Genomic DNA, 23,828 nt, shown 5'->3' on the forward strand with positions numbered 1-23,828 from the left:
TTGTGCATGTATGAAAAGTTGTAGCCAGAAGGGAAGTCATAAAAGGCATACAACTTTTAGTATGGACGTCTATAGTGATGCCACTTGCTTTATGAGGTCACATCTTGTGATGACAGCATGTGTATGCTCAAGCATTAGCCTCATGTTGCGTAATGGATAGCTTTCTAGAAGATGGCCTTGAAGTGCCCATGGTGCACCCCTTTTAACAGCGTGCCCTTCAAACGGGCTCTGAAAAGCCGCTGACACCTTCAATTCGTAACTCCAATTGAAATAAAGAGTCACCATGAGTTCAAATATTGTGTGCTATGAATTGTACAGCTGACCTTTTTGATGAGCAAGTGTACTTCGCAAGACGTATAAGTAGTTACCTTATGTACTGGATTTACAAATAACTTTGCAGACATTTAGCGTGTACACAACCGCTATGTGTAGTGTGTCAATGCCAATGTGAAAAATATCTTTTGTATGTTTGGTGGAACATTTAGAAGTTCCGACTGTGTACCGTTCGTGGCAAATTTGCTTTTAAATAGACTTCTCATGTACACCCACTACAGCTGAAATACACGTAAATATAATTGAAAATGATGTGATAACATTGCTTGAGATATATAATCGTGAAAATGTGTGCGCATTTGCATCTGTGGAATATGTCATTCACGTCTCGACATATTTTGTATATTCTCGAATTTCTTCAAACGGAAGAATAATTTTTTGATGCAGCATTTAGCTCGGTTATAAACATAGTTGTGTTTACAAAATATTAAGCCAGAACAAAACAAGTGCATAGTTTGCTTTCCCTGTGGTCATCGCTTTTTGCAGTTTCTCTACATGGAAGGTTCCCAGGTCCCTGTGATGGCGGATTCACAGACGACGACGGAGTTTTCGCCGCAGTCATTACAAAACCGCATTGTTGAAAAGAATAGCCGCGTAACATCTGATGGGAGGGTCATCACCACAACCACCATCAAACGTTCGCCGACAACTGAAAGTAAGATCTTCGTCGGAGTTGCTTTTTTAAGCTTACAGCTCACTTCTCAAGTTGCATGAAGAGTGTAATTGATATAAGAAGTGTAAAATATAGTTAAACGTTTTTTATGTTGCTATATTTCATAAATTTGGCATGCAATATTCCCAACCATCCAAAAGTTGTACTTGCTGTTCAATTAGTTTTTGCCAAGGGAAATTCTTTGATTACTAAGTCGCGTCAGCCAGTACAAGTAAGTCTTGTGCTTGTGCTCAACCAAGTGCATGAGCAGCAGGGTGGATTGGGGCGCATCTTTAGGGTATCAGATGGCAAAGCGTACACCTATTTTATTTGTAGTGGTGGGGGATGTTCACATTTTACTCCGAACTATTGTCCGATATGTTTTCAAGTCGCCATTTCATTTATACCTGTGACAGTTACTGGTGAACTAGTCCTTGACCTCAGCGGCTGGTTTTGTAGATTTTGTTGATTTGAAGATCGTCGATTTTGGAGAAAAATAATTTGGGAGGACTACTGCAAGGAGAAGCAGTTTGTAACAAAAGAAAACCGAAGAGACATAGGCTGGGCAGACACTTTAGCCATTGACAGAACAGCGCGTGCTATGTTGTATAAAGTAGAGCTGAGTGCATACCCTACTGATTGGTAAAAGAAAACAAGCTGGATGTAATTACTGCTTTTCGGCCTGCCTTTGCATCCTAGTGCATTGTGCTACCTTCTTCATATTGTTGCCATAAACCACCTGCCAAACAGGCTTTGCTCGAAGAACTTTTAGAAAAGGCTGCTGGTATACTTCTGCTACATTGCTGAGATGATAGGTGTAACATTAAGGGACTAGAAGAAAGAGGAGTGGTAAGGAACAAAGACATGTCAAAAATATATTAGTAGAAATTAAGAAGAAGAAATGGGCGTGGGCAGGGCATGTAATGCGAATGCAAGAAAACCCTTGGTCATTAAGGGTAACAGAGTGGATCCCTAGAGAAGGCAAGCGTGGAGGGGTAGACAGAAAGTTACATGGGCAGATGAGATCAACAAGTTTGCAGGGATAAATTGGTCGCAGTTAGCGCAGGACTGGAATTCATGCGAGAGGCCTTTACCCTGCAGTGGGCGTAGATAGTCTGCTGCTGATGATGATATTTCTGGTATACTGGTATACTTCTGGTATAGTCTTTATCAAGTGGCTGTGTCACTATATGTGGCACAGTGCTACATAAAGTGGTTGCACCTTTTAGTTTTTTTAGTAGGGACAACATTTCTGTTGCAATTAGATCTTTTAAACATCCAGTGCAACTATTGTATTCTGCATTCTGGGCTTATGATTAACAAGACACGAGTGCTCATACAGCTGTTCACATTTAGTAGGTCATCTACATCTAGCGAAATATTTATCTGCATGTTTACAAATGCACACTTGTGAAAAGCAAATAGTGTTGCCGAATTCGAGATGTTCAATGATTTTGTGGGCTGAGATGGTTCAATATGCTCACAAGTGTAGCATTTTGGCTAATAGTTTTGCAACACTGTATATGTACATTTTTGCGATTACCTACACGACGAAGAACCCTTTGCAAGGAAACGTGAGGTGAAAACCCTGACCTGTGTAAGTGCACCATAGGCATTCCAGTTTTGCCCTAAAAGGTTGTGCATTGAATAGTCTTATAAAGTGACACATTTTGGATTTTCCAGTGTACTGTGAAACATCTCGTATCATTACAAATAGCCACATACTGCAGGAACCCTGAACTCTAGTAGCTTTGTGCGAGGTATTTCTAAATCGTGCATCGCTTGAAAGAACAAAAGCTGCTGCAAGATTTGTTTTTTTAGTGTGGGAGCATATCATCTCATGTTTAAAGTGAAGCTCTTAGGCCTGCCAAAGCAAAGCATTGGTCATTGAATGCTTGTTTTGTTTTTAAAGCAGAAAACTAAAACGCTGGGCTTGCTGTGCATGAGTGACTGCGCATATGGGATGTCGGTACCTGGTGTATTAACACAAAAATAATACCTTTTGCCCGTAGCATGTAGTGTTTACTGTGAATGTTTTTGGTCGTCAATAGAGGAGTCTGCATTTCTTACCTACAGTTTAAGCTGTGCATTCCGTGTGGACGTTCTTGGTTTGTGCAGGCTACATTTTACTAGATCTAGTGCATTTACTAGATCTAGCGCAGATCTAGTGGACATCACGCTTTTAGAAATGCATTATGAAGTGGTTGTTGTAGTGCAAATAGGACCAAGCTCATTAAAGTTAAAAAATTCACCTCTCTGCTGTGCTGAGATACAACTATAGCCTATGAGCTGGAGCTACCAAAATTTGAAAGTGAGGTGTTGTCCTAGTTCAGTTGTCAAGTGCATTGATATATTGCCGATTTTAATCCAAAATGCGAATTTGCAAGCACTTCTTGCATACGCAGCTTAGTGGACATGTACCACAGCTGCTCAGCTCAGGCACGCAAGAGGCGTGGATAAATTGTAGCACTATCTGTCAGTAGTGTGCTTGACTAGTAACCACACATGCTTCGAAAATTTCTTATAAACTCAATGTAATTGGACAAAAAAAGTTGCTAGAAGGCATATGATGTGCAGTAAACATCTATATACTATATCAGAAATAAACTGCGGAAGTTTCTACAGTTCTGTATGAGAATTTTTTCGGAACTGTAGTTGCTCACAATTTGTTGGACCTAATTTGTCACAAATTGGTCACACCTTGTTGTTTTTAAAAGCGAGGTTTGATTGTGTGCAGAAATATTGTCTTTGAAGCATTTAGCACTGAAGCCTGTACAAAAATCATTTTCATGACAATTACTTTGTCATCTCGTGCTTATTGTTGTTTATAGGCTGGCTAGCATTTTCCACAACGTTGATACCTAACCATGACATGGCACTTCCTAATGCCAACCTGTGGATAACACTTAAATGACAAATGATGCTTCTAAATGTCGAATAAGGACGTCAGTTGAGGTTATAAAACATCAATATGCACTCCTCTGACTAAAACCTTTTTAGTTCCGAAATATTGCTGCGTTTCTCTTCGTGAAGCCCAAGGGACATTTAAACTAGTAACTTGCGGGTTTCCTGTAAATGATTCCCCAGTTGCCCCAGTTGGGGCAACTTTGCCCCAGTTGGCCTTGCGCCATAAACATCCAACGATTCAGCATTTTTACGTGTCAGCTCAAAAGTGCTGTTTGACTGGAAATTCCAATGAGACCACTTGCAGGTGTTTGACATTTTTTGTTTAATATTCTGGTAACGACAGTCGCAGTCCATAATTTAGGTACTTCGTCTCTCCAATAACTGTCTGTTTGGTTTGAATGGCGAATGTGTCTGTACATCACGTCTGATTATGCGTTTTATGTCGAGCATGCTAAGAACGATTTACAAATTAGCTCTTGACACCTCCTGTTGTACAGTCACGGGCGTGTTACTTTCGTTTAAGCTTGAATGGCTTCAGTAGACATGCCACCACTGTGTGGCCTCAGATAGCATGGGGGCCGTGCAAAAGGGCTGCCAACTTGCGGGGCTCCCACTGATGCACTGTTTCTTTGTTTTACCAGACAATAGTATATGCATTGTCTAAAACCTAGTTTTTGACTGCTGTTGCATGGTATGAAGCGAACTGTTTATTTATGCATGCCCGTTCATTGCGGTCCTCACCCATGTAGCTAAGACGAGAGACCTCGAGTGGGAAGCCCTCCTTGCCATCGAGGAGAAACTGCGTCTCATGGAACAGTCGTCGCCTGTCAAACCTCTCGATGAGTCTATGGTTGAGTTTCTCCGAAGCCAAATTGCCAACAACGCAACAGTGGCAATCGAACCTGCTTCCATGGGAGTGCAGCCGTTGAAGACGCCCGCGCCAGAGCATGGTGTTCGGGGCTCTGCTACCTGTACGGGGGATGAGGAACAGCTTGTCACTGAAGCTGCCAATTTTACACAGACCAATGCCTCGGCCGGCCCTTTCCTTAAGGACCCTGAGATAGTCACGACGCTGTCTCCCGACAGCCCGGACTTATCTTCAAGGCTTGATGGCAGGAAGCAAGATGAAGATGCAGGGGATGATATTCCCCCTCCACTCCCGTCGTCTCCGCCGCCAGACGCCAGTGCTGCAGATGACAGTGCCAGCGATTACGGTGTCGACAATGTCGATGTGGATGACCTTGTGGTCTGCAAGCTGAGGACAGCAGTGTTTGCCAATGGGCGTGAAAAGTTGCTGAGTGATAAACAAAACTATGCAGGGCTTCGAGCCACAGAATCCTTAGTTCGTACATCTGGTGAATGGTCGGACAATGGAAATGCCACTGAAAGCCTGGAAGAGAATATGACGTGGCACGGAACACCTGGCCACAGGACTAGCTATGGTGCAGCATACACCCTGCCAGGAGCGGACCAAAATGGCAACATACGGCACGATGGTGAGAGCCAAAACACTTTTTCCCGGGAAGTGGCAGTTCTGGAGGCACACTGGAGCTGGCTGTTCTTCTCTGCGTGTGTCTCCCCTTTTCGGCAGTGCCGTTTCTTCCTGCAACTGTGGGGCTGCGCACGTACTTGCGTGGGTTTCATGTTGTGAGCATGCTGGGCGCATTAGGATGGCACATGCACGATGTGGGCTCACATGGTGGCGTCTGTAGTGGTGCATGCCGCATGTCTCACACTCCTGCGCTGCAAACTGATCCTGGTTTCTGGGCCCCGCTTCTCGTGTCACTAACCTGCCGCTGTGTGTACACTGCTCCCTTTCGAAGTGCCTTTTCACATGCAATTTTGAAGCTGGGCTCCTGGCTGCAATGTTAGGTGAGCTTCACTGAAAGTAGAAAGTTAGGCAAAGTGCTTGAACAAATTTGCAGTCTGTGCTGATATGGAGCAGGGCCAGTCATACTGACTTTCTGCTCAATTCAAATGTTTAATTGCAGAAACTACTCGATATCAGTTGTGAATTGTTCATAGGGTGCCTCTTGGAATTTTATTTCAGTCATATGTAACATGATTTGTACCTCATAGATGACAGCCCAAATTATCTGGACGGGCTTGAGAGATGGTGGACCCACTTTCGACATTTTATTATTTATTATTTTGTGGTTTTAACAGCCCAGATGTTAACGTCCTTTAGTCGATGTTTTTGTAGTATTTTAAACTGAAATTTTGTTATCTAGAGGCTATTTTGTTTAAAGCATTTGAGGACGAAGGTGTCCTCAATGTTCACAGGAACACTCACATACAAGGCCTAACACCGAAAAAACACCTTCAACACAATAATTGGATATGGCAAAGAATTTTCAATAAACCAGAAGCATGAAAAACAGCAAGTCGCTGCACTTTTCAGAAAACACATCTCGAAATGGCCACATTACTGAGTGCGCAGTCAAGCCTGTCTGTTGTGTGGGGTGTAAGTTGCTTTCCGGAATATTACTTTATATAACTGTATAGTTCTGCTGGGCTAACACGCACAAAGTTTATGTGGGAAAGGGTAGCAGGATCACCAGGAATCACATAAACTGGTGTTTGTTTAAATTGAGCACCAAGTGAATATATTACGAAAGCCCATTTAAAATTTTCGCCAATTACGTTCATGGCTGCGCGCTTAGAGCTGGAAGAACCTTGCCGCACTATTTAGATTGGCATGCCTTGCCAGTTGAAAAAGCGAGATCATACCAAGGCTTTCCAAAAACTGAAAAACCTGGAAACTTAGAGATGCATGAGGTCATGCGAGAGGTGATGCACTGGGACTTGGTGGCAACGAGAGAGGAGGGAAGAAATACATCGAGGTGAGGAACCCAGCAATGACCACTAAGCTTTTAGCTCAGTTACAGTATCATTGTAGGCGAAAAATTGTTTTTATTCACCTGAAGTCAGCTAAAGCATATGTATCTTAGACACTCTCAGCAATCTTTTCATACCGCGAAATTGGTTTTTTCGAGGTGAGGCCTGGCAGACTGAAGTTTTGATTGACAAGTTTATTTTGATTATTATACCCTTAGTGCCAAAGGCATTACAGATGGGAGTGTTGTGTAAAAAATGGCAAAAAAGGAAAGAAGAATTGGCATGGTCCCATGCAACAACCTGATTACATGCAAAGATGAACATTAGATATTTCCAGTGCATACAATGCTGGCTATAGCCTCATTGAACAGTTAGTTATCACTGATAGGCGCAATTTCATTTGGAAAGTGGTTGAATTCCCGGAATCAGCATGCCAAGAATGACTGGGGGGCAGATTTTGTGGGATAATAGTTGACATCCGCCTTGTGATGGTGATCAATGCGATAGAAAATGTACTGTGGTTCATTGCACAGGGTGGAACAAGGGTATATGTTGTGCAACATGATTAATGGAAACATTTTCTTCTGGCACCGCAAAGAGGAAAGCGAAAGGCTACTTTTCATTGAAGATATGCTGGCAGTATGTTGATAGTATGATAGAATGAAGCGAATGCACCTGTGCATATTTCTCGAATGCCATTGCATAATGGCGACCAAGGCGTCGTCTAGGTGGTGGGGCAGCCCTCTGGGTATTGGCCAACCACTTCAGGGCATGGATGGTCAGGGCAACGAGATGTGGATCTGATTCGTCCTTGTCGGGAATATCTCCACTTTGGCTTCCTCTCTGCTTTGCTCTGACAGTATACCCGCCCTATCAAAAATTACCAATAGACAAAACCAATAGCCTATTGGGTTATTGACAGCAATAGCTATTGGTGTGTCAGTCTATAGGTGTATTGCTATATTGGCCTAGTCCTATAGGTGTAGTGGTACCTATTGGTGTATCAGTACGTTAGCCTTGGCATATGGGTGTATTGGTACCATGAGCTTATTGGAGCACTAATTGCAACATGGCCATACGGATGCCAAGGCCTTGAGTCCATTGCATTCATTTGGCCGCTTTACACGTGCTTCAGGAAGTTTCTAAACACAGTGTGGTCCCACCATCCTTCCAATACCACAAAACCATGAATGCTGGTGGACTGCAGCTTTATTGCACAACTGTCCCAGAGGCTCTCGAATTTCCGGTGCATTCCTCGAGTAAGAGCTGTAAAACCTGCAAAACCAGTATGGCAATAATTAGGAACTTGTGCAGCCATTGTACATTTGTATAAATTTGCCTCGGTTTCCGTCCATGCGGAAGACTCTTTGGCAGCACGCCACTAAACCCCACGAACTATGGTACAGGAGCACGCTGCAGTGAATGGAAGGCTCAGAAAGCAGGACATTCCGTCTTGATTCGATCTGGATAAAACATTACCCGCAGCACTTTGTTTCATCTGTACAAAAACCTATATACACAGGCCTGCGTTTGTACTCAGTTGACATGTGGCTACATTGATAGTCGCTTTTCCAACTAATGAAAGTGTTGCTTGTTCACCTGCTCTGCTATTTATAATATTTAATTTTACCATAAAAAAGCTTCTACAGCTTGATAGTGAAAAGAAATGTATACGTACCTTCAAAAGCAAAAATCCGAGCAGCATAATATGTGCATGTTCATCACCTTGCCGTGTGGGAAGAGAAGATTTCTTGAATCTTTGAGCGACGTCAAAGGCGTCCTAATGTTCTAGTGCTCCACAGATGATGTCCTTGTAACTTTAAATACAATAAACACAATGTGTGGTACTAAAATTCACAAACACAGTGGCTGCCCTTTGAGATGAACGACTGTGCCATGGATCGTCGAGGAGTGGCGGATATGGAGGAAGCCATTTTACTTTATCTTGCATACGAACCCACCACCAGGTGCATCTTGTCAGAGAAACACTTTTGAGCAGTTTTAATTAATGTACTTCACTTAAAAGTTCCACAATTTGCAGTAATCGTGGGAACACTTGCTCTGAACGAGAAAGACACGTCATAGCGTACGCCCCTCCAAGGGGATGTCCACTGATTATCATTGCCAAAAAGGAATGAAGCGCACACTTATAGCAACGATAAGCGAGTAAAGGTCTTTGCCGCAGCAAAAAAGAAGCAAATCGACTGCAATCATGGACTTAAGATGTGGTGGTCGTGAAGGTTGCATACAGCTTCGCTAACTTCAAATCTTATACATTAGCGTGAGCTTTCAATTTTTTTGCCACACGAGCTGGGCTTTGCCCCTAACATCCCTACCAGTGGTTCACTGTGACTCACCCTGTTGAGCACACACCCATTTGCCCATGCCACCCCAGCCTGCCCTCCCGGTAGCTGCCATTTTTCGACGACATTGGACACACATATAAAACACTAAGAGCACATTTTGATGCATATACTAGCCCTCGCGATTGAGACAGCTGCTGCACTAAATGTCAAACCAGTGACATAATGCTGGGAGAGCAACGTCTTGACTGCAGAACATGTGTAAGGACTTCAGGCCTCTCAAGAAATGTGGTTTTAAGATTGCTGGTTTTTAGATCACTGTAAAGATTGCTCTGGGAGGAATTACACAAAATGACTCATCATCTGAGGACTTAATTAACAAGCTGTCTTGCATTTTTTGCCGAACCCAAACAGATGGCGGCTCACTAGCAGAGGCAGCCCTAAAAGAACTGGAAGGCAGAAACCGGAGCCCTACAGCGACAAAGAGCACGCTGATCATTCACAGCGTTCAGAGGGTGAGTAGTTGCACATACAGGGCCTGAAAATCACAAGCGGCACTTCTCATGTTCTCTATACTGGAACGATTTCAGATTGTCATGGCCAGTTTCTTGATGGTCGTTCTTGCACCTCAATGTTTTCCTCTTAGAGGAAAACGAACTACTATGTAACGCCCTCAAGGGGAATCCTAACATCAGCACATTTGGTAAGGGTGATGCTGCATGGGGTGGGTAGGTCAGTCTAGGTGAAGATTTTTTGTGCGACTTGCGTTGCAGTCTCTGATTACAAAATTACCGCCGCGGTGGCTCAGTGGCTAAGGCGTTGCGCTGCTGAGCACGAGGTCGCGGGTTCGATTACCGGCCGCAGCGGCCGCTTTTCTGATGGAGGCGAAAAGCAAAAATGCCCGTGTGTACGAGATTTCGGCGCTAGTTAAAGATCTCCAGGTGGTCATAATTAATCCGGAGCCCTCCACTACGGCGCGCCTCATCGCCTGCGTTGCGTTAGCGCGTTAAACCCTGCAATCAATCAATCTGATTACAAAATTGTTTTGTAGAATAATTTATGTAAAGAATATCACAGTAAGTGGCTTTTTAAATACCTCAGCTCAACTTATTCCATGCCCACTCATTACCACCTTTGGGTAATATTTAAAACTTAAAAGAATCATTAAGAGCCATCTTCAAAATTTTAGTGCTAATTAGTTTTGTTATCTTATATTCATTCTCAAATGTGATATTCTGTGAATTTGCACACAAAAAGTGGAACCTAGATGCATTCTGCAAATATCAACAAACAATGCTGGGCAATATAAAACATGCACCCGCTGTATTCATCGTCATTAAATTATTCTTGGTTATTTTTATTGCTTAAAAATAATAATAATAATTTGACATGGACGGTGTGCAGCTCCCTTGGTTCTCACCTTCACAGTGACTGTTGCCTCGTCACTATACGGATAAAAGTTCATGGAAACAGGAGAAATATTTATCCGCATTGCAGAAAATAAAACAATGGAAATTTTAATTTATTTGCAGCAAATATGTTTGGCAACTTGGGCGTTGGGGTATTCCTAAATAATGTTGTGCCTGGTGTTCCTGTTCTGGCACCTGCTCAGGTTGTAGTGTCGTAGTACACAAGATTCAGTGTTGTCAGTGGTGGGAGAATTTATAAGGAATCAGCTTTGAGGTGCTTGCAAGATTGTTTCGTCATCCAAAGCATAACAAAACTAAGTGCAGTGGAAATCTATGCGAAGACCTTTCCCGTAAAAAATGGCTCAAAAGTGACTTTTGTCACAGCTCCCAGTTTGTTTCTTTCTGTGGCAAGGAATTCAAGGCTTTTCTTTTTCCCCATTTATGTTGCGCATTTAGCATTCACCTCTTTTGCTGGTGGTAAAACCACATGGGGAATCGTGTGTCAGGACTGGTTGTGCACAAGATTCATAGTTAGTTTATTTAGGTGAAAGCCTTACTTGTCCCATTTTCTAAAAAGCGCCATTTTCATCGTTGTTTTATTATTTTCTGGTAAAGAAAATGGTCGCCATTGTAAAGAGTAAACGAAAAAAATGGTGACCTAGTGGGATTGGAACCCAGGTTTTCTTACTAGCAGTCCGATGCTCTACCAATGTGCTGTTCTTGCACGTTGGCAGTAGCAGAACAGAAGTTTTCTTTCTGTGGTCTATAGTGCTCATGTACTAACTACAAGGATTGGCCTGGTATCGCCTCCTTTGAGGAGATAATATGCCCGCTTCACAAACTGCACATTACTATGAATTGGAAGCATAAAACATGTCGAATAGTACATGCCGTGTTAAGTCTGAATGTGATGGCACGTGAGTAGAATAGGTGCACACAAACCATGCAGAACCCTGTTTGTAGGGAAGCTGTGGCGTGTGCCAGTATTCTTGCTGACATATTCATGCTCTAAGACACTAAAAACGATGAACGAGACACAAATTCCCGTAGCATAAATAGGTTCTTACTATGACCACGCTTTCACCTTCAAAGCACGTAAGAGAGACTTAAGTGCCCTGGGGAATTTTTTGCTTTTTTGTCTGTTGTTTCAAACATGTATTTCTACCTAATAACGATGACTTACTTTGAGAATTATTGCTTGGCCTTAATTAAATAAAGCGAGTCAATGTGGGATGACTAGCAGTATAGTAGTCCATTTCTGCGAGATATTTGTCAACGTGATTTATTGGAGCATGCTGAGAGGATTTCAGTGAAAGACCTTCTCTTCCAACTGTCAAAAAGGCATATGTCTTGAGTTGAGGTATACTGTTTTGCAAGAGTTTTGTACAGTCCTACAAGACTGATGACTATGACACCAAATTGACATCAATAGCAACAATGCATTATAGCTGCACGGCTGCCCACCATCACAGTGCCGCTCATTCCAGAGGAAGTGGCTAACTGAAGCTGTGTGTTTAAAAACTCCCTATGGATTCTTCCTGATTAAAATGCCCTGAAAGCTACTATAGCAGCTCGTACTGTGAAATGGTTCATGTTGGCTGTAGTAAAAAAGTAAGGGCATTTCTTTCTGGCTGTGCTATTGAGTGCTGGAAGCTCCTCATAGGTGTCATAAAGTTTATGCTATGGTGCTGTTTTCATCTACACTATGATATTAGAACATTGCCTGCTCTTTGATTTTCGTGTGCAGCACAAATTTGTGCCTTTTTGGGACTTCGTTTTTTCTCACAGAGACAGTTATAAAATTGTCATTTCCAAAGGATTGTAAGTTTTAGAACTGAAAATTAATTACGTCATGGGGCTACTGTGCACTTGCATGTAAACTGGAGAAACATCGTTTTGGCACTAACTCATTTGGAGGCACCTACCAACAAATAGGGCCCCTTGCATTCATTTCATGGCGTGAGCTATGCAAGCACACGCAAGATGCCCGGTTTCACTGCATGCAACCACATTGGTCATGCTACTCTTCACGTTGGTCATGCAGTTGCATGCGGTCTTTTTAGTGCGTGCATTTTCTGTGTGACGTGTGCTGTCTGACTGTGTGCCCTTCTTTGCATGTTTCGGAATAGGAAGCTGCCTGTCCAAGCTTCAAGGTACGTTCTTGCAGCGTGCACTTGGGTCTTTAGTAGTGTTCTCTGTTAGCCGTCATCTTCATATTACTCAGCTCTTAGCACAACCATTCTCGAAAGACTAGATCTTGTGACCAACATTCCTTCAGCAGATGATGCGGTAGTGGGGCTCATATCTTGCAGTATGTTGTGGTGGAAAATGCTGTGGTAGTGGTAGTTCTGTGTTTCAAATTGCGTCCTAGCACGTCTATAAATGAAGCTCAATCGGTTCACTGGAATGTTTCTTCATCGTAAAAATATAAGTTCATTAGTATGTCATTGTTCTGTAAATATTTTATCTTCTGATACATCGTCGGAAATAAAGACACTAATCCATGTTACCAGTGCCGTCCACGAACAGCCCTTCCAGTTAAAACCATTTGAGCCATGCCTGCTGTACTTAAAGGGACACTGAAGGGAGTTATAAATGTTGCCCTATTAGAATACTAGGTTTATGGCCAAAATGTGCAGCCTTAAAGCGAGACTTGTATTCGTGACATCTGGGGTACTCTATGGTGGTAGTAATGAAGCAATATATACAGCTAAGTTTGGCTTTTTTCACTATCATATACAGGGTATTTCAACAATGAATGACCGCCTGCAAAACGTTTTGCTCAGTAAAGCGCCCTTTTGATCACACTGAAACTGCACTGCAAAGGGGATTGTGTCGTACTATGCGAAGCTCGCATTGTCAACACGAGTAATCTATTTTTTAAGTTCCCACTCATAACATTAGTCTGATGCCATCTAGATCTATTAAATTTTGCAACAGTTGCTAAGGTAGCACCAAGAATTGTAAAAGCACTTAGTTGCTTATTAAAAACGAAATTACTAAAAACGATTTGCACCAATAAAAAATTTGATGGAAAAATGGCCACCTTAGACCGCAGTACCACCTAATGCATCCAAAGGGTGTTCATGCTTTTGGTGTTAAAGGGGCCAAAAAGACAAAATACAACTTTGTTCAATTTGAAGGAACTCTACTTTGGTAACTAGCTTCATTCCAGCCACAATATTGTCTTTAACCGAACAAGGCAAAAAGTATTGAAAAACTAAATTTCACACTACAGCATTGGAATATGCACAGGAGTGATGTAATATGATCGGTCACTACACATGATAGATGAAACTGCTTATAATTGTAGCAACATCTTTGCTCAGATAGCACTGTGTGCACACTGCAAAATCGAATAATTACATAAATAGATCAAATAGACGAAAGGAACAAAATGGCATTGCAAAGCCATTGCAAGCTGCAGCACCGAATGTTTTGTGCAAGCTCTGAACAGAAATGAGATAATAAATGTACCAATGATTAGAAGCTGCAGTGTGACTGTATTTCTATGGAGTGCAACCAACCTTTGCCTGAAGTCCTAGGCTTTTTACTGTATATTGGCTTTTGTACACCACGACATGCGCTTCAATTGAGGTAAATGCATGCTTGGAGTTGCTGTACCACCATAGGGATGCATAGCTTCGAAGGCACTGCACTACTGAATGTAAAGTCACAGTTGCAATTCTCATTATGTTTTTTTATGGAGGGGAAAAATGCTAAAGTGTGCCCCGTAGCTCAGCGTAGCTTCGGTGGAAAAAACCCTAATTCGGTACATTTCTTCATACCATGCAGGGTAAAAATTTAATGGGGCAATTCATGGCCAATAGAATGTACATTTGCCACTTTTGGAGATAAAACATGTTCACACAAGAGGTTCAAACTGAAAAGGAATGTCATAATATTGGTCAAAATTGGTGATATGAAACTCAGGCAGTTCAATGCTACCAATTTTAAAGTGATTGTCAGGTAATGTGTATGACATTTGTACAGGGCCTTCAAGTTGTATATCTGGAGCTTGTCACATGCCTCTGTTTGAAGAGAAAATAAAACCAGAATTGCCATTTCTCTCCTACCACCTGCCTCACCGATTTCGTGATGTCGGTTGTGACTGCACACTCCCAAGAGTTCGAAGTGTGGCATCCAGCTACATCCGGCGATATTGAACCATTGTAAAATGCTGTTTAATGAACAGAAATCAAACTGACGTATTTTAAGACTCAGATAATATCAAACCACACTTGAAGCCAGTGCAATATCAGTGCGTGAATTTCTGACTCGAGCACAAAGGGCACGTAGCGTTTTCTTTTCTTCTTTAAGCTTTACATCGATATTACTAGTTCAGGCTTCCACTGAAATCTGCGGTAATGGGCTCTGTGCTTTGGTATACATCTTGCCCTTTCAAAAAAGAGCGAGAAATTCATTCAGTGTCTCTCTAAGTGCGCATTGTGATAAGGGCACCGGGCGCAGTATCTGGTGACTGTAATGCTCTTGTATTTCTTGCCTATGAGCGAATATGTTCTCATCAAAGGCTGTGCTGCGCTATTCGTCTCTAGGTGAGAATGGACAAGGCGGGACGATGGCATGAGGTTTCTCAGGTATTGAGTCAAATGTGTCTCTTCACAGACGACACTCGTTTCATGAGTGGCTTGCGCTTCGTAACCGTTTGGTTTGTGCTGCGTTGTCACCCCAGTTGAGGCAAACAGCGAAGCTTCACCATTTTGTTGCGCTGCTGAGCTTGGTTCACTGCGATGACTCTGCTTAATAATTTGTCTGTTTTGGTTGTATCAGTGCAGTGCACAAAAATAACGCATCCGCATGCCGTAATGTGAACCTATTTTGAGGAAATGCTTAGCTTTACTATTTAGGCTTAGCCTAGATAGTTAATGGGCTATAAAAATAGTATGTTATACCAAAACACCTATACAGTGATTTCCATTCGAAATTAATAAAGTTATTCGTAAAGTAGCTTGTTGTATATACAGGAGATATGTTAGGTAAATGTCTTGCAGGGTTAGTATCTAATGTTTATCATTCCAAAGAAAGGCTCATATGTAATAAACTTTTGTCCCATGTTTATTTGTACGTTCATTTTAATTGTTTAAACCCATCCAATAATCCGTTACTTGTGCTTTAAAAACATAAGTTGGATCACTGCGCCAGCTTAAGAAATACTAGAAAACTATTTTTAGTATGATTGTATAGGCTTTGTTGATTGTGCGGTGCTGCACAAATTTCAAGATAAAAGCCCCAAACGGTCCTTTGAGTTAAAAAGCCAGTGCTTGGCATCCATAACAAAAAAACGGCTCCTTAGGAGGGGCTCTATAGCACATGACTTGCCTCAGCGCGAACTTAAACTAGGCAATTTCGAGAGGTAGTCGTACATGCCAGCATGCTGCAGATGAAGGGAGAAGAACAAGCAGTGAAATTCACCATCGTCATCAACTCTCCTATTACACAGTGGTAGGAATGACCAGCGGCACGATGTGTAGGAGCCAGGTTGAAGCCATTTGAAAACATTAAGGTGGACTTCAAGAGGGCTTGTCGAAGGATGCGGTGGTTAGAACGCGCACTGCCTCTGAAGTAGGGGGTACTCAGGCGCACTTGCACAATGCAACCCTCCCCTCATGGCATGGTTGGGCAAAGGTGATCGACAGACTTTTTCCCGGCCACGGAGGGGTCCATTTAGTGTGTGGGCTGAAACTCCACGCCTGTCGAACCTGCGAAGGGTATTAATTTCCTTTGTTCCTCTACTGTAAATTCCCCGAACTCGAAGGGGGTCCCTGGGGTCGCAACGGGATGCTCTATAGTCAGGGGGGCTCCCTGTCCAGATGGACGGCCGCCTTGAGACGTCGTGACAAATTGAATCACACAGAGCTGTAGATCACACAATGGTAGTGGATCAGACAGCCTGGCGGCTACACCTATTTTTCCCACAGAAGCATGGTTGAAGAGAAATGACGTCAGGAGTGGCCTTACAACTGTTTTTTATTGACCTGTGTGGCTGAAACACATAAAATATTTCTTTCTTCTTTTTGGTATTTATAAATATGCTTCAGTTGCATCGTCATGCTCAATTCTAAATAACCTACTTAAGTCATCTGTTAATCGTGTTCTTGGTACTTTATGCACTTTTCTGGTCAATCTCAAACTTCTGCAGGACTTTTAGAATCCCTTACATTAATTGTATGTTCTAAATAAATTCAAAGTTTAGTAACGGTTAGTGAAAGTGATGACTTCAAAAAACCATAAATTTTGTGTACCGAAAATATGTATTGCATGGAAAGAAATTGCGTGGATTGTTCAGTACAAATGATTGCAGTGTGCATTGGTGCAGTTTCAATGCGTGTGACGTTCACTGGACAATTAGCCAGAAAATGGTTATATTTTTTACATACGTTTGCACGAAAATCTGCGTTGTAAACATGTATTGTTTTTTAATGTCCACACATAAATTCATAAAGAGTAAATGGGCAAACATATGTGCGGTATCTTTAGTAGAAGCCAGAAAGCATTCATTAGAATTCACAATATTTACATTTGAACCTTGAGATTCATAAACTCTCTTTTATGAATAAGAATTCTTTAGAAGTCATGATATTTCCAAGTGAATCTCGATTTTAGTGAAATTGATGTTATGACTATATCAAATCTATAAAAAAATTTGTATCACTCCTGCTTTCTCAATTTCACGAAGTTACTTATTTAACGAAATAATAGGGGGTCTCTGTGACTTCATAAGATTCAGTTGACTGTATTTAGTGATTTGCTTTATGCTCTTTGCTTTTGCAAACTGGATTTCCCTTTCTCAGCTTCGAAAACATTTCTGCTGGAGTACAGCATTTATATTTGTGTCAAGTGGGATGCTGCGAAGGAAGCAGAATTGGTAGCGGTTGATCATGCTTGAAGGACAGTGAAGAAACATCTAATAATGAAATGAGAAACATGAAATGGTGCGCTGAATAGATTAACCGTAAAGATGTCCAAAATGATATGAAAAAACCTTGACGACCTACTGTGTCGCTTTCAGCAGTGTTTTAAGGTTGTCCAAATGTTTTTAAGCAGTAAGCTGGGTAGTCGCTGCAGCTTGGGAAAGGGCCGTAACTTTGTACCAATCAGCAAAATTAAAATGACTAGGCTACTAGAGCGACTTTGTCGATGGCTTAAAACAGAGTGCAGCAGGCAGGGGACAAAGATGGACAACTAGAGTGCTCCTCCTATCTACTTGTCTTTCTTTGTCTCCATTGCACAGTGCTGTATTTTATTTTAAGTAATAAGGCTAGTTCAGACATTGAAAGTGACCATTTTCAGTTACTTCTAAGACACAGAATGTTGGTCTCTCAGCATAGTACTGTCTCATGTATTTCTGTCAGCTTCACTGGGTTCCATAGCACCCCTGTGGGTATTGTGTTTTGTGGTTTTAAGCATAATGTTGCGAGTTTTATTACTGGCATAGCTTGTTTATTAATTTAATATTTGGAAATACTTTGAAGCACCATCAGGATCAACAAAAAGGAGTGGTGGAATAGATGCGTAAGAAGCAGTGGTTTTGAAATTATACCATTTAGACAAAGGGACAAATTACTTAAGATCGGCTGAACAAAGAGCTTTATAAGAATGGCTGCTTTGAAGCGGGTGGCATCAGGGATGGAAGTGATGGTGGGTGGGTGATAGTTCCATCCTATGCTAGTTTCTTAACATAAAATATTCATTATACTATAACTGTACCGGTGGCTGAAAGGTTACACAAAACACAGAAATGACGATGAGAATATGTTCAGAGTAGAATGGAGAACCACCCTAGGTGGGGCCAGTCCACAGCTAGGCAGGATACACTACCTTTCGTTCAAAAACTGATTTATTGTTTGTGTCAGGAAGGTAAATAATCAGCACACTCGAGACTACTACTTCTTAAAGGGATCAAAATAAATTGAAATGGAAAATATTTTATTAATGCTAAGTACTGGCTTTGCTAACACTGTGCTAAAAATAAATTAAATTGAAATAGAAAAAATAATTTTATTAGGGCTGAGTACCAGCTATACTAACATAGGCTAACCATAAATGACTATTTTGTGGAAAACATGAAGTTGCTCTATTTCCTGTCACTTGCGTTCCTTTTCATATGGTCTGCTACACTAGTTATGTTTGAGTGACAAGCAGTGTACTGTAATTTGCGTATACTGTATATGTATTTATTGTATGCCTAGTTGTCATTAGGTGCTGTCCAAGATAGACGAAAGCATATTTGATACCTCTCCCCACAAAATTTTAGCTTTTGTTTCGCTTTCAACAGGGTAATGTTAGAACTTGTCAATAACAAAAAGGGTTGGCCGTACTACCACCTGGTGCCATTTTATAGCTTGTCGTTGGTCTTGCGGTACAAGAAACTTCCTTGCATTTTTTTCAGTTGTTTTTGTAGTCATTTAAACAACCACACTTTTCAGCATTTTTCGCCTGTGCAGAACAGTTGTGGGCAATTCATGGTGCTTGCATAGAAATTATATGACAAAAAATTCCTCGCTCCTGTGGAGTAGTTGTCAGCAGTCCAAAGTGAAAAATAAGGGACCTTTTGTCAGCAGCAGTTTGTAGCACGGCAATTTCCACTTGAGCAGGGATCAGCCATAGCATAACTTTCCTTGCTAAGCACAATAGTATCTTGAAAGCTGGGGGGACCGCTTTGTCTTCCTGTGTAGATGGTCGATTTTTATAGTAAGTGCTCTAGTCTAGTGCTATCTGTAACGTATTCTGAATTTAGAGACAAAAAGGGAAACGTCCTTCTAAACTCTCTGGGAAAATTGGTATATGTATGTCTGAAGACAGGACAATGTGATTTTTATGTATGGAGCAGCCACGTTTTCTTTGGCTTCACTTTTTTATTCGCTTTCATTGCTTATTTTGCGTGCTGTGTTATGCTTCAAGTTGCATGAACATTGCCCAAGCCCGAAGCACTGCCTGGAACCTGTGCATACTTTCTATGCATTGTCTGTACTCACCTTTGTTTTTGCTTCGTCGCAAAATAAAGTGGTGTGCTTTCTTTTCTTTGTGTTTAAAAAATTTTTCAAGCAAAATGTGGCACTTCCGGTTACAGAAGGTGTGCAAAGTTCGTGTAGTACATGTTTCTGCTCATGGTGCCCGAGTATGGAGGGGCCTGCAACGGTGGCTAATATTTTGCCATAGTAAAACTGTTTAGGCAAGTTTGTCTTACTGGCTCGCATTGCATCGATACAGGTGGACGACACATCGCTGTCCATTTCACCCAGCAGCCTTCGGAAACAAAACCAGAGGTCTGCCGAAAGAAGTGTGTCTTCCTCGTGCAGTGAAGCAGACAATGATGGTGAGAAAGCCTTTTGGATTTCACGTTCTAAAACAAAACCTTCTCTCTTGTAGTAGCAACATATGTGGTTAATATCAAGTGTTGGCTGACAATTTATCACTTGAAATGTACCTAAACTACACGAATATAATATGCAGGATTTTCTTCTCATACAGGTGAAAAAAGCTCAAAAGCCTTGCTTACTTCTACAAAATCATACTCTCTGGCTCAGTCGCAGTTGCGGCCCATTCTCTGTCTGCACAAGGAAAGAATAGATGTTCCTTTTTTGTGCTCTTTTGCCATAGTTAGCCTTGCTTCATAAAACATCGATCACCATCTTTACAAACATTCCACCCAGAATTTTTACTGTTTGTGGCATACTTAGGTATTTTTTATTTCTCTGCCTATTTTTCACAAGTATTTGGGAGTACTCACTCTATGGCAATGCAAGTCACGGAATTGTAACCACACAAAAAAGCCCTCACTATCATTCCATATGGGAAACTTATTTGGCGAGTATAGCTGCTTGTTTAACCAGAAAATCACAGCGTTTTTTAGTGCTATGCTCTGTGTATTACGGCATGTTCAATTCAACTTTGTGTGCAGGGGTCCAGGACAAGCCGAAAAAGCGGACGCTGCTGGGGAAGATCCGCAAGCGGCTGAGCTTTAAAAAGAACCGCTCCAAGTCGGTGGAGGTGCACCCTGATGGCGAGACCCACAGTCGGAGCAGCAGCCGCAGCGTGTCAACCGATCGGGCAAAGTCAGTGCCACTTGGAAGTAAGTGTCCCTCAAGCCCGTTTCATTACTCGCTAGTTCCAAAACAATGTGCCACATGGATTTAGTTCTAAGAAGGAAGGGGCGTCATGCAATACAGGCCGACAGGGCATCTTCACAGAAGAAATGTTTGTCTTAAACTCTTAGGCTTTGCATTGCTTCTTAAGAAAACCACGCACCTTTATCAAGGCCATGCTGTGTGTTGCAAAAAATCTGCAACGAAAATTGTGGTAATTGTATGACCAGACGACATTTGGGTGTTTCCTCCCTGCTTGGCCCATGGTCGACTAGGAGGGTGGCTTGCTTGCTGCTGCCTCTTACTTACCCTCATGAGATGAGACATTCAGCATAAATTGCTTTGATAAGTTATATACAAGAACCCTCAGAACTTTTGCCGACTGAAGAAAGTAATTTGCACCGCGGTAACTTCCTGTTTGTGTGTATACATATGAAGAGATTTTTTTCAAAAATGCGTCAGATCCACCTTAACAGACTTTCAGAAACAAATAAAAATTTTGTTAACCGGCCTAAATGCAACACTGTCAAAGTTAGCTTCCCGTATCTGACATGTAAGAATATCACAGCTTCGACAGCGCTGAATAAAATTTTCGCTTGTTTCTGCAATTCTGTTAGCTCAATTAGAAAAAAAGGTCCTCATATGTACTTGTGTATTGGCCCCACCCCTAGAAGTGCACTATTGAAACTGTGGTTGCTGCTACTGCCTGTCTAGGAATGCAATGTTGCAGCTTATATAGATGCAAGTGCATGTATGCATACATGAAAATATTTATGTGAATGTTATGTTGTTAATGCCTTGTGAAGAAAGTTTAGCCGGACATGTTCATTGTTCTTTCTGTGTCCTATATGGAGAAAACGAACACTGCAGGTTAAAAAATATACAAACTGCGCAATATTTGATCACATAACTGGGGACCCAGAGAAAATGTCAGTATGCAGCTAGCCGTCTTCACTGAAGAGTGTTGACCAAGGTGGCTTGAGGGTTATCACATTATTGAGATGTAAAAGAAGCACAAGAGTGGAATAACCTAATGTCAGGGAGATTTTTGTTTTTAGTAGTTCGTCAACGGCGCATAGCGGGAAAGTCTGTCGCAGGCAATGGCTTATGCCTCGCGCTAACTATCGCAGACGCGAAGTTAGGAATACATTGTTTAATTTGTCTTGAACTTTGATTTTTTTGTTTCCAACAAAGCAAAATTTTGTGCATTTACGTTCGGTGAAACAACTGTTGGAACTTCAAATTACTTTCGAACTATTTGGAGATTTTGTACAGTGGCCATAAACTTGAAGCTGAAGTGAATTTTACATTGCTTGCATCAATATTCAAAAGTTTCAAATACTTGCAGACTCATAAGTAATTTAATCTTGATCACCCTTGCACTTCCTTGCACTGTAGTGTTCATGCCTAATACAGATTTGGTTTTACCAACATAAAAGCGGCTGGGATGAGCAGGAAATTTGAATTTAAGGTTCTTCCCAGATTTCTTGCTTTCTTTCACTATTTAAATTTAGTGCGTAGTAGTCCCTGCTCATACAACCGATGACAGTTTTTGCATTTATCGGTTCGACAGTTGTCAGTTCTATTCTACGAAGAATTACTTTTCAAGTAAAACTTATCTATTTTATGTCATATTAACGACCACAGCAACATTTCACTTAAGCAATAATCCAGTCCTTGTTGACATAGTTGTGGTCTCGGTTAAAAGATGAAATTTCTGTGTAATGTTTGAACAACGGTGATAGCGGTATTCTTTGGAAGCACTTTTCCGCAAATTAGGAATTAGTCTGTTTCGACCACTCACTCATTTTCAAAGTGTGTTGGATGGTAGTGACTTGTCGGCAACTTGTTTTTGGACAGTTGAGTTGCACACAGCAGCAGCACGCAGCTCCTTTCGTGAGCACACTTGTTTCTTTGCCTTCTCCCCTAATTACAGCACGCTAACACTTCGGCTTCCTTCTTTCTTTCCTCTCTTCCTGGCCTCATCACCTGGCACAACGCTTCGGCAATGACGTCCCAGCGATGCGCTTTTCACTGGGCTGAACCCTGTCTCACGTGTTTTCACTTTCTTAATAGTCCCCACCAATGCCTCTTTCTAATGGAAGCACTTTTGGGAATCATGATTTGAGGACCCTTAAAACAAAACTGCATTCTTAGTGCCCATGTTTCTGAGGCTTGCTGCCACTTTCTAGCCAGTTCACTCTTGTTACGTGAATTGTTTACGTCGAAGGGAAAGATTGTTGGGTACCTCACAGTTCTACAATTTGTCAGGGGATGTAATAATTGTGTTTTACATTTTATGATGGCAAGAGATGCAGGGGCACAAAGAGCATCGTACATGTGCTGCTGAGTTCAGCATGGCAGGCTGCCTTATTGATTGCCAGAGTCAAGCCAAATCAGATCAAAAGTTATTTCAACATTGCTTACAATGTTGTAGTTTCTCCTCCTGAAATCAATTCGAAGGCGCAAGGCATAGATTGTTTGTGCCATTTCATTCCCAGTAGAAATTCTCAATATGAAACACTCTTCTTGCATCATGTTGGGCCCTCTTTCCTATGCTAGCCATGGGGTGTGAGCACCAGAGTGGGCATAAATTGTTTACCTTTTTTCTGTTGAGGTAAAAATTCTGTTGGGATTTCACAATAATGTAGAAGAGGTCCTTGTGAGGAAGACTCAAGAGATGGGCTAAATATATGTGTTATGCACAACTTGCGTGAAGTTAAATTATTCGAATGTGTTGCACGCAGTGCCAGGATCGCTAGAGCAATCTGTAAAAGTGGAAGCTAAGGTGAGACACTGAGGGTTGCGAGCAGCATTAACTGCTCTGCAAATCTATAGGCCTTTAGCAAAATGATTGTAGTGTCGTCTCAGTTCTACATGAATAAGTAGGTGATGTACACTATATTATGACCACTCTGCACTTATGATTTAGCAAGCTCATGATCTGATAAGAGTAATGAAACATAAAGGAGCAGTAGTTCAATTATGGTGAAAAAATTTGTTTTGTGTAATCTATGCCAAGAGGTTTAAATAGACATCTCGTGTGTGTTTGGCACACACCAGCAGCGCGTGAGGAATGTCGTCATGTGGCTCACACATTTGAAACACTGTCTGCTAGCACAATGTAGCCTGTGGCTCCAGTATTTGTTCAAAATTAATCGTAATGTGAAAACGCTATTATTTAACGTTTTCGTTAGCTATTCTTCAGTATAAACATAACAATAAGCAAGCATTCGGATATTTAGTTTTCAGAATCCTGCGTAGAGTAAAAACAGTGTAA

At 41.6% G+C, this 23,828-nt stretch overlaps 1 protein-coding gene across 7 annotated transcripts in view; it reads left to right on the top strand.

The window, feature by feature from the left end:
* LOC144179517 (uncharacterized) overlaps positions 1 to 23,828 on the top strand; it is a 229,911-nt gene that overhangs the window by 177,552 nt on the left and 28,531 nt on the right. For 5 of the 7 annotated variants that reach the window (XR_013324267.1, XM_077707900.1, XM_077707898.1 and 2 more), the window contains exons 10-16: positions 820 to 988; positions 4,642 to 5,388; positions 9,448 to 9,548; positions 12,572 to 12,595; positions 14,999 to 15,040; positions 19,674 to 19,779; positions 20,365 to 20,535. Coding sequence is in view for 6 of the 7 variants with exons in the window: in XM_077707900.1 (XP_077564026.1) it covers positions 820 to 988; positions 4,642 to 5,388; positions 9,448 to 9,548; positions 12,572 to 12,595; positions 14,999 to 15,040; positions 19,674 to 19,779; positions 20,365 to 20,535 (1,360 nt within the window). In the remaining variant the exon portion in view is untranslated. The remainder of the gene's footprint in view (positions 1 to 819; positions 989 to 4,641; positions 5,389 to 9,447; positions 9,549 to 12,571; positions 12,596 to 14,998; positions 15,041 to 19,673; positions 19,780 to 20,364; positions 20,536 to 23,828) is intronic. The other 2 variants (XM_077707903.1, XM_077707904.1) reach the window with 2 other exon arrangements.

This window comes from Haemaphysalis longicornis, unplaced genomic scaffold (assembly GCF_048455015.1).
Source record: "Haemaphysalis longicornis isolate Haplotype H1 unplaced genomic scaffold, Haemaphysalis longicornis Haplotype H1 scaffold_4, whole genome shotgun sequence".
In the NCBI taxonomy this organism is placed as follows: Eukaryota; Metazoa; Arthropoda; class Arachnida; order Ixodida; family Ixodidae; genus Haemaphysalis; species Haemaphysalis longicornis.